Source organism: Condylostylus longicornis, unplaced genomic scaffold (assembly GCF_029603195.1).
Source record: "Condylostylus longicornis isolate FDR11 unplaced genomic scaffold, ASM2960319v2 ptg000145l, whole genome shotgun sequence".
Taxonomy (NCBI): Eukaryota; Metazoa; Arthropoda; class Insecta; order Diptera; family Dolichopodidae; genus Condylostylus; species Condylostylus longicornis.
The window spans coordinates 2,528,014-2,538,607 of NW_026578113.1; the positions used below are offsets into that span (position 1 = coordinate 2,528,014).

At 27.1% G+C, this 10,594-nt stretch overlaps 2 protein-coding genes and 2 non-coding genes across 4 annotated transcripts; 2 read left to right on the top strand and 2 right to left on the bottom strand.

The window, feature by feature from the left end:
- Positions 1-299: 299 nt before the first annotated feature.
- LOC129615704 (tetratricopeptide repeat protein 37) lies at positions 300-6,051 on the bottom strand. Its single transcript, XM_055531061.1, has 14 exons — positions 5,852-6,051; positions 5,573-5,787; positions 5,311-5,509; positions 4,639-5,234; positions 4,271-4,378; positions 3,910-4,213; positions 3,355-3,468; positions 3,104-3,286; positions 2,855-3,039; positions 2,611-2,796; positions 1,510-2,556; positions 1,272-1,446; positions 1,025-1,209; positions 300-937 (listed from the first exon to the last, which is right to left on the bottom strand). The coding sequence occupies exons 1-14, from the start codon at positions 5,936-5,938 to the stop codon at positions 781-783; spliced, it is 3,741 nt and encodes a 1,246-aa protein (XP_055387036.1). The 5' UTR covers positions 5,939-6,051; the 3' UTR covers positions 300-780.
- On the top strand, positions 424-517 carry Trnay-gua (transfer RNA tyrosine (anticodon GUA)). Its single transcript has 2 exons — positions 424-460; positions 482-517. It is a non-coding gene; the product is annotated as a tRNA-Tyr (tRNA).
- Trnad-guc (transfer RNA aspartic acid (anticodon GUC)) lies at positions 3,709-3,780 on the top strand. The gene has a single exon. It is a non-coding gene; the product is annotated as a tRNA-Asp (tRNA).
- A 1,520-nt stretch (positions 6,052-7,571) lies between the features above and the next one.
- LOC129615741 (inorganic pyrophosphatase) lies at positions 7,572-10,343 on the bottom strand. The gene is made up of 7 exons (XM_055531109.1): positions 10,130-10,343; positions 9,163-9,281; positions 8,508-8,673; positions 8,203-8,432; positions 7,979-8,130; positions 7,792-7,901; positions 7,572-7,711 (listed from the first exon to the last, which is right to left on the bottom strand). The coding sequence occupies exons 1-7, from the start codon at positions 10,332-10,334 to the stop codon at positions 7,680-7,682; spliced, it is 1,014 nt and encodes a 337-aa protein (XP_055387084.1). The 5' UTR covers positions 10,335-10,343; the 3' UTR covers positions 7,572-7,679.
- Between the last annotated feature and the right edge of the window lie 251 nt (positions 10,344-10,594).

Below are 10,594 nucleotides of genomic sequence, written 5' to 3' on the forward strand. Positions count from 1 at the left end.
AAGCAATGAATGTTAATAGCGATGATTTTATGACATTTGCCATCTATCAACTTTTAGTTTGTTGGAATTGAAACTTCTTTGTTTAATTTTTTCAAGGAATAAGATTATCTGAAAATAGATGAATATTCGATCCCAGGTATATTTAGATTATTTCAGCTATTTGGTGTTACTGGAACATGATTGATACATACAGGAATTATAAATTGCAATAATTTAAATTATCTAAAAGATATAAAACATACACTTTTTTGCATTTGAAATTAATAAAAAGGTTTTATTTACCATTTCTAAATTTATTTCAATACTATACACAATTTATAATTGTCAATTAGTTTCAAAGTATTTATTTACTTATTAAAAATTGAAAAAAATTAATTCTCTTATTTGCTTAGATAATAGTAATTTGTCAAAGACTTTGTATGGCCTTCGATAGCTCAGTTGGTAGAGCGGTGGACTGTAGAACGAACTCAATTACGCAGATATCCATAGGTCGCTGGTTCAAATCCGGCTCGAAGGATTTTTTTTTTTTTTTTTTAAAATGTTAATAATTTATTACAAATTAATATTGCGATCAATTTTTTTACATCTTATTTAAGATTAATTTTATTAATCTCACACGAACAAAATATCGGGTAAAGAAAAAAAATAAACATTTTTGCTACAAAATTTATGATTATATTTGGAAATTTTTTGCAATGAATTCTTGTTAAAAACTATAAATTTTATATCAATAATCTTGTTGTAGAAAAACAAAATCGAATCTGAAGACGCTGCGTTATATTACGCTTTCACAGATACTAGGGCATTCCATGCTAATTTGAAGCTTGGGTGCATATGAATTGATTGTTGAATAAGTTTTTTCTGCCTTATCTTATCAACATTTTTCATAGCTTCACTTGCGGTTAGCAACGCCTTCGCAGTTTCCAGTGAATCATTTCTTAAAAAAAAATTTTAATGATTTTCGTAGAATTAAATTGTGAAACAAAAAAAAATTCTATATTTTCAAAAAATTTAAATTGTGTACCTTTCTGAAGCTTTATGTCCCAAAATAACCACACTCTGGGCAATTTGACAAGTTCCTTTGGAATACTTTTTTGTTTTTGATAAATAGTTTATCGCAAAATCAGCCAAAACTTTTCTTAATAAAGGTCGATCGGGATAAGTATGTACTTTTGATATTAAATAGTAGTAAGCTTGTTTGGATTGTCTCTACAATTTTTTTGATTGAAAATAATTTTAAGCTAAAATAAGTGGATGCAATATATTTATACCTTAGCATAATAATATTGTGATGTCAGAAAAGCGATATGATGGCAATATTCCATATCATTTTCAAATTTTTTGAGTTCATTTATAATAGATTCAGCAAACTGTAAATCTCCGTGTATTATACCAAGTGCACAAGCAGAAAACATAGCTTTTATGGGTCGTGGCTCCAGATCAAGACTTTAAATATTAAAATAACTTTGATATGAGAACATTTAGAATATTTAAGATATTTGAAATTACCATTGATAAAGAATAGATTTAGCGTCTTTTTCACCTTGAAGTGAATAAACTATTGCTGACATTGAAATCAAAATTTGTGCCTTCTCTTCATCTTTCGAAGCCAACCATTCTAGGGCACATTGATATACTTCATAACTTTTAAGAGCATCTTCACTCTGAAAGAGTGATAGCGCATAACCAATTGTTGATTTTACGGACGCTTCTGACAAACTACTAAAACAGCTAGCAGCAAGTTTTGTTTTACCAGAGTTTAAATAACAGTAACCTAAATTAAAAAGTATGATATCTTTTTGTTCGCCCTCAGCTTTTTCAACAGCCAATTCGTATGCCTTGATAGCAGAGGACCATAACTTTTGATTAGAGAAAAGATAACCATAGTAAGACAAAGATTCAATTGATGATTTGTCATCTAGAAGTCTTGTATACCAGCTAATGCAATCCATTGCATGCGAAATAGCATGCAATTTATTTATAAATAAATCATATAACGATTTCGAAAGACATTTTTGTTTAGACAAAATTTTACAGATCCAATGAGAGTAACCCAACGCTGATTCAATATGAAAATCTAACTCAGTGCAATGTCTAAATAAATCTATTGCTTCTTCCTCCTCACCAATGAGTTCGGCAATTATTGCTTGTCCTAGCCAACCATTAATATATATTGGATTGGATTCTTGCGATCGTTTGAAATATTTATTGGATAAAGAAATATCATTTACGTTTAATAATAATACTCCTAAATTTGCCCATATTATAGCACAATTTTCATCCAATTGAAGTCCTTTAATAAAATAATGCTGTGCTAAAGAATAATTTGGTTCTAAATCATCTAACTTTGTTGCACAGAGCACACCAAGTAAATTCCATGTTTGCCACCTTTTCGGGGAACATTTAATAGACGATTTACAAGCATTTTGCGCTAGTTGCATTAATTTTGGTTTATCTGAATTTTCTTCAAACAAAATGTAAAAATACGCACAAAGGGATAAGTCTTGCCACAAAAAAGTATCATCCTGAGTGAGTTTTAGCGCTCCGCTATAAAATCTAAATTTCAAAAATTATATGTAGATTTAATTTTTACTTAAAATAATATTTTACTTTAAAGCTAGTTCAAATAAATCTTTCCGGTTAAGTTCACAAACGTCTTCTTCTTCGCGTCTTGCAAGAATTCCATAAATTTTTAAAAATGATAATTTTGATGGCAAACATGCTACTGCGGTAAAAATATTGGCAGTAAGGCGCCACAACCACAAAAAGTTTTTATTTTTGTGATTTAAAAATATTCTGGAATTTAAATATCCATGTTAAACTTATATTTTATTTCAGAAATGGTTATAAGTACTTTTGTAAGTGATCTATTGCTATTTGTAAATTACTTTTACATCTGCCAAACAAATTTTCGTGTAATAAATGGTTTGCTAATTGATAATGTGCTTCGGCAATCCCCTTGATTGCAGGTAGGTATTGATCATCCACTAATAACAGCTCGCTGAAATCTTCAATTGACTCATTGTACAGACCCATTGTCTGAAAATATATTAGATATAAACATTCGAAAATAAATTAAAAGTTTACTTCAATTTTTACTCACACATTTTATAGTTGCCACTTGAAGTTTTGCATATTTATGATCGGGGTTTTGTTCTAATATTTTCTGAAAAACTTTCATAGCGGAGTTGTATGAACCCCTCTCGTGATAGACTTCCGCCAAAATTTCCCAATATAATATATTTGTTTGATCATATTTCATAGCTACTCTTAAAGACTGTATTGCCTTTTGAATTTAGGGAGTAAAAATTTAAACTATAATTTTTTTAAATATTTTTCTAATATTTTTTTTACTTTTTCATACTGTTCCATATCTAAATAGTTAAGACTTTGTTGAAAAAGAACCCACTTTAATTTGGTACCGTCCAATTGTTTTACGACACTATCTAAGAAATTTGCATTAAGTTCCTAAAAAGTTGATTTTTTTATTAAATTGAACTAATTTTATAAGCATAAAATTCTATTATATAAGCATAAAAATAATAATTATATAATTAATGAAATAAACAAAATGCAATAAATTTCGCAATACAATGTAAGAATGAATTTTGCCTCCGACTCACAAAATATTATTAGTTGTTTTATTAGTTATATATTCAGTTTTTGTTAGTAAAACTCAAGTTTCATTTTGAACTTTGAATTTATAAGTCCTCGGTAGTATAGTGGTCAGTATCCCCGCCTGTCACGCGGGAGACCGGGGTTCGATTCCCCGCCGGGGAGGCAAACATTTTTTTAATTTTATATTTTTTAGTTTACAAATTACAATTAAAATATTTTGTTATGTTATAAAAGAGAAATATTTACAATTGCAAAAAGTAATTTAGATAGTTTAAAAAGAAAAACTCTTACCCATTCTCCCTCACTTCTATAAATAGCGCTCAAATTACTAATAGCCAATTCGCAGCAGGGATTTAAATCACTACATTTTCTGAAACATTTTTTGGCATGCATAACGTCTTTAATACTATTATATAATATTCCCAAGTAGAGGTAGCAATCTGCAAAATACGGTTTCATTTTTGTGGCTTTTAAAAGAAACGGTAACGCATCTTTATATTGTTTTAGTTCAATATATAATTTTCCTTTTCTCAAATCTATTTCAAATGAAGAATCTGTTTTCATATTCAAAATATCAAGTTTCTTTTCAGTTGTTCTAAAATTATATTTTATTTTAGCATTATGGTTTATTTGTTTGATTTCTTGTACTTACGTGCAAAAATCAAATTCAAAGATTTTTAATAACTCTTCATTTTCTAGTTGCTTTATCTCTTCGAAAATATTTTGAAGTTTTATTTCGTTTTTTGTTTTGAAATATGCTCTAAAATTCAAAGAACAAAGAAACTCAGTACATGAAACATAATTATCAACACCTAGAATATATTCATATTGAATTTTCAAGGCAGGCACATTGCTATACATTACTATATTACAAAATTATTGCAAAACTTTAAAAAATGTAAATTTTAATAGATTTTCGAGCAAACATGCGGAATCGTAAAATTCTAACTTCTATTTGCATCATAAAAATTAATTTTGCTGGTTTGATGCTCAAAACAAAAATATTAAAAAGCAACTTACTTTCCTAATGCGTATAAAAGCTCATCGTTTCTATTGAATTGAGTTTTATCTTCCAAAAGCAAAATTCCTTCATTAACTGAATCTAAATCATCGGAATTACACAGACAGATTCCATATTTTAAATTTTTGAGATTTAATTGGCTTAATATATTTTCCGCTAAACAATAAACACCAATTTTCATATATATATCGGCTAAAAGTTCTTTAATTAAACGTGGATCATGATCGACAATTTGAACCAAAAGATTTTTAGCTTCAACATATTGATGATTTTTATAATATAGTTGTGCCTTTACAGTAATAGCTAAGATTGAATTCTGATTGATTGTCAAGAGTTTATTTATGTAGTGATCAATAGGTTGCTCTAGTAGTTCATCTATATTATTTTTTTGATGTTGTGTTTTATATATTAAACAAATCCATTCTAAAGGAAACAATTCGTTTGGATATTTCTTTACTATCTCCTCGGCTTTTTTAAGAAGTTTGTCAAAATTATTACTTTTATTATAAAGCATTTTAAAATATACTTTACAACAACTTAATTCAATAATTGATCCGCATTCGGCATTTAATACGTTCTCTAAAGCTAAAATTATCTAAAAATTAAAGATAAACATAAGTAGTAAGTCGAAAATTTATAAAATCTATGAAGCTCAATATATTTTAACGTACCAAGTTTGGATCAAAATTCTCAGGAATTTTTTCCACTTTCGCAATAATTTTTCCTAACGACCTAAAAGCAGAATCTTTTTGTTTAACAGAAATTTCTGAATCATTTTGGAGCTCTTGTTGAAAAACATTGCAACATTCGTTAAAATTGTTTTGGTTAGAAAGAGCTACTAATTTCTCATGATAATCTTCGTACTTCGTCCTATTATTAAAAGAGCAAAAATGTATTTGAATAACATAAAAAGTTTTAATGCAATATATTTACGGGACCAATCTTATTAATTTTTGATATATATTTGGTAAATCTTCTGCATCTGCACAATTAGCTAACCCTTGCAGGGCAAGTAACGCATCTGTATCTTTTACACATTCAACAGCTTGTTTAAGGTATTTTGCAGCAGTTTTTTTGTCGCTTTCTTGATATGCCGCACCCATCAGAACTAAGCCCATGTAGTTTTTAGGATCATTTTTAAGGAGCTCCTTTAAATATAACACAAAATGCATAAATTGTGTAGATACTTATTTTTGCAATAGTTTTCTTTACCTCACATTTTTTTATTGCAGCCGTATTATCTTTATTTTTAATGGCTTCTCTTATTTCTTTAAGTGCCGCTTTAACTTCTTTCGACATATTTTTTATTTAAAAATTCCTAAATTATAATATGTTACAATATTACCCGTCCGCCAACATATAATATTATTATATGAGTATGTGAAAAAAAAATGAATGCAATATGAATATTATATGACATAAGGCACAGTAGGTAATGTACTTTGTACATATTCCTTAGAAAATTTTGTAAACAAAATACAGTGTTGCCAGAGTTATTCTTCATTACCTCACGACAACACAAGTCATTTTATTGCGTTTTCTTTAAAAAATAGCGCACAGCTTTTAAAAATTTTTACTCTTACACTTAGTAAAATTTTTTACTCTTATAAAATTGTGTAATTCAAACTTTGATATAAAAAAATATAAGCAAAACGGTTTGAGTAAAACAATAAACATTTTTTATAAAATCTGAAAGAGAAAAAACATTTTTGTGAATTAAGAACGTATGTGAGAGAATTTTTTCGATATGTCATCAAATTTTAAGAAAAGTTGATCTTTTAGATAATTTTATTTTGATAATACACAAACCCTTCTTTGTTTTATAGTTCCACAAGATATAGCTTTCGTAATTATAATCGTATGTATGTAAGCTTTTTTTATCTTGACAAGAAAGTATTTTATATATTACTTCACTTTTAACTTAAAAAAAAAGATACAAATATAAAAATACATTTAAAATTGCGTGGGTATTTTTTTATTTTAACAAATGCAAATATCACGTTCTAATAATTTATGACATGTAGAATTAAAATCGACATCTGCATATCTAAACCTAATTATCGATGTATAAACCATGACAACACTAATATCGATAAGAATATCCCGATATTTTAAAAGTACGATGTAGCAAAAAATAACTATGTATGTCCTCCCCTATCATGGTAACGGTGCAAACTACTATGTGCAATTAACGTTATTTAGAATCATGGAGCTGTGTCCAAAATCATTGTCTAAGTTTATTTAAACATTAAATTTTGCATTAAAGTTTAATGAAATTATTCTTCTTTCCCTTTTTGAATATGTAACAATGGGTTTAAGATGAATTAGTTTGCTTTTATTTAGTGCAATTGAGTGTTACAGGTGGATTGCACTAATCTTAATTTTAACAAAATTCTAATGTTATTATAATTTAAGACTTTGCTCAAGTATTCCGGGCTTAAGATAAACACCCATAGGAATTGATATTTTTACTTAAAAAAATGTGTTCACTGTTTAAGTAAATAATTTATTAATAAACATAAAATTTGCTGTCTTCTCAAAATGTAATATTAGAAATGAGGTTTTCTTAGAAAATACAAAATATTTTAAAGACAAAAAATATGAGTTTGTCAATTTTTTTTTGTAAATCTAGTTAATTTGGTTTATCTAAAACCCTAACAAGAAGTACTTTATCTAACAATTGCACACCTTTTTAATACGTTTTGGCTTTAAATTGCTTTTAATTGATTGAAAAAGTGTGTTCATATGACCCGTATTGTGTAATGATAAGAATGGTTTTAAAGCAAATTGATAAATCAGATAAATCTCTACCATGTGCAATAAATGACTGCTTCAACTTAAAGATTGAAATCAATATTGCAGATAATTTCACTTAAACAATTCTTCAGCCAAACGTTTAATACCAACATATTAAAGAAAAACAATGTGTTAATTATCGTTATTGATATAATATTTATTTAAAGAATCGTAAAACTCAGTGCATTTAGAATAACAATCTCAGCAAGTGGGTACCTACATATTTAGTGCACGATTTTCAATTTTACTTCAAATAAACATAGTGCCACTTATCAACTGGAAATAGAATAGGTTAAAACATTATTTGTAAATTTTAAATAAATATATTGAAGCGCATAATATAATTCTATAATTACCTATGTCACTAATTTCTTCTGGAGTTCCATCATCGGCTGCAGAGTCAACTAAGTTATTAGCTTGATCTTGTGATATAACAAACGGAGAAGTTTCTTGTGTTATGTTAGCGCTAAATACAACATAGATATGAATTAATGCGTTTTGAATTTTATATGAATGAATTATTTAAAAAAAAATATTTATTACCAATGAATGATATCACTTTCAAGTTCTTTACTAATTAAAGCTTTCCAAAATTTATGAGTTTCCAAAACTTGTTTTACAGCGAATTCAGCATTTTTTGCATCACCATTGAAGGCAAATTGATTTTCTGGTTTACCATCAGGTACTTTATAAATCTAACGAAAATTTATTGACAAGTTAGACTTTAATATATTCAAATTTTATTTTAGAAATGAATAAGACTTTACCTTAAACCATTCCACTGTAGCCCTCAATAAACCAGGTAAAAATTTTTCAACATCTTCGATATCATTTAATTGTTCAGCTAGAGGATCATTAACATTGATTGCAATAATTTTCCAATCTGTTTCTCCTTCATCTATTAAAGCAACACATCCAAGTACTTTAACTTGCATCACCTCGCCTCGTTTAGCAACACGATATCCAATTTCAAGGACATCAATTGGATCGTTGTCACCTAAAATATGTAATAAAATTTTTATAACACAGAATTTTTTATATTATTGAATAAATACAAAGCCTATGTACATACCTTTACAGCCAGTAGTTGGTTCAATGAAATTAGGATTTTCCCATGTTTGAGGAAAAGCCCCATAATTCCATATGTATCCATGATGTGGGAAACAATTTGCAACAAAGCGAAGTTTACCTTTTTTCACATCTTGTTTAATTGGATTCATAGGCGTTTTTAATGAAATCTACAAAAAAATTATAAAGTTAAACAAGGGAATTTCATACATTTTTAAATTTGCAGAATATTGATTACATTTAATATCGAAATTCAATTTCTTAGCTTCATTATGCAAATTCTAGTTTTGAGAATAATTCAATAGGAGTTTTTTAATATAGTATAAATTATATATATATGTGATATGTTTATATATATTGCAAAATTAAAGATCTATAATACAATCTTATTTAATTGAAAACCGAATGTTTCTGTATAAAAGCAAAATATCTGAATACACTAGATCGATTTCATGTTTTTCATTTCTCGATAAAAATATTATCATGCAATATGCCGTGTTCTCCACATTTATAGTAACAACTATTGTTAACGATATCAATAATGATAACTTTTTTTTTTGTTTACACATTATTTATATTAACAGATATTTTAGATTAATTGTTTCTTAATTGGTGTCCTTGCGAGTTTCTATATTTAAATAATAAATAAATTTAATTACCTCCATTTTTGCATTTGTCCATCGTGGTACTTCAACAACCATATTGTATACGTTCTTAGAATCATTAGCGAATAAAGGAATGTCATGAAGGGGTGAGATAGCATTTCCTGTTTCGTCCCCTAAAATGAAATTAGAATTTTTTTTTGAAATACAAAATTTTAGCTTAATGAAATTTTATTATTTAATTAAATAATTTGAATGTTTTATCTATTTTTTATAGGCAAACATTTGTACATACATATGCTTGTGTATTTAAAAATAGCTAAGTAGATTACCCATGATGATGAGAGAATACATACACATGACGTATGCAGGAGGTAGAAATGTAACTTTCACTTCGTAGCATTTGCAAAAACATTTTGCAAAAATTGAGATAGAATATTCAAAGCTTAAAAACAATGAAGTAATTTTCTAATTATGTAAAATATACTTGCATTTAAATATCCTAGTCCATATTCTTAAATTTCTATGTTAATTTTTCTTTTAAATTATCTATCAATTTACCATATTTCTAAATTTTCCGTTTTCAAATTTGAAATATTTGGTTTATATAGACAAAATTTTAAGTGTATTTTAATACAAGCTTTCAATTCAAGAAGAAACTCATTTAATGCTCTGAGTTTTCATTCTATACTTACGCGTAAACAAATTTCTTATAGATTGTCTTATGAGACTTATAAATAATAGAGGATTATTAAACTAATGATAAGTAACAGAATAATCCAATAAAATTACATAATTTCTACATTAAATTACAACAAAATGTAATCATAAATATCAACCCTTTGACCCCCTCAAAGGTCATATTAAACAGAAACAGGTAGTTATAAATAATATTAATAATGTAGGTGTAAAAGTAATTATTTAATATTTTTATATTTTAAATTCTTATCAAGTTAATTTTTTTTATATCTTTCAAATTTTATGATAACTTAAAATTATTGTTCACGTCTCGTTTATTACTTACTGAAATAGATGCTGTAAGTAGTTGAATTTGGAACACCTTTTTCGATAACTGCGTATTTTTGCATTTTTAAATATTTTTTATTGAATGCTTTTTGATGTAATAGATTAGTTTTTAAATTAAAAAATTTTTTATTTACAATTGAAGTAGCACGTCGACAAAACACGTGTGACACAAACGAGACCGGCACCAAAGTTCTAATGAACATTTTTTTTTATTTTATACTTTCTTCATCTGTTATTTGTTTTGACGTTTTTGACGTTTTTTGACATTTGTGCATTACATGGAAAAGTTTGGGTAATACTGATATACGGTGTGGATATTCAAATTAGAAAGGGCCGTCTTCCGTCATTCCAAAATATAATGGTTGTTTATATAGTGTATCCATCCCTATGTTTTTCTTATGAATTATAGAGTAACTCACGTTACGTTTTATTTCTATTTGTATATTTTATCACTATTTAATCA

What these genes read in the sequence shown, in the direction of transcription:
- LOC129615704 (XM_055531061.1), bottom strand. Translation starts at nt 5,938, where the DNA reads ATGTCGAAAGAAGTTAAAGCGGCACTTAAAGAAATAAGAGAAGCCATT. An exon ending in ATATGGAACAGTATGAAAAA is followed by an intron (nt 3,287 to 3,354) that starts GTAAAAAAAATA and finishes TAAATTCAAAAG; the next exon opens with GCAATACAGTCTTTAAGAGT. An exon ending in GCAATAGATCACTTACAAAA is followed by an intron (nt 2,797 to 2,854) that starts GTACTTATAACC and finishes TTTAAATTCCAG; the next exon opens with AATATTTTTAAATCACAAAA.
- LOC129615741 (XM_055531109.1), bottom strand. Translation starts at nt 10,334, where the DNA reads ATGTTCATTAGAACTTTGGTGCCGGTCTCGTTTGTGTCACACGTGTTT. An exon ending in GGACAAATGCAAAAATGGAG is followed by an intron (nt 8,674 to 9,162) that starts GTAATTAAATTT and finishes ATTTTTTTGTAG; the next exon opens with ATTTCATTAAAAACGCCTAT. An exon ending in AGAAGAAATTAGTGACATAG is followed by an intron (nt 7,712 to 7,791) that starts GTAATTATAGAA and finishes TTCTATTTCCAG; the next exon opens with TTGATAAGTGGCACTATGTT.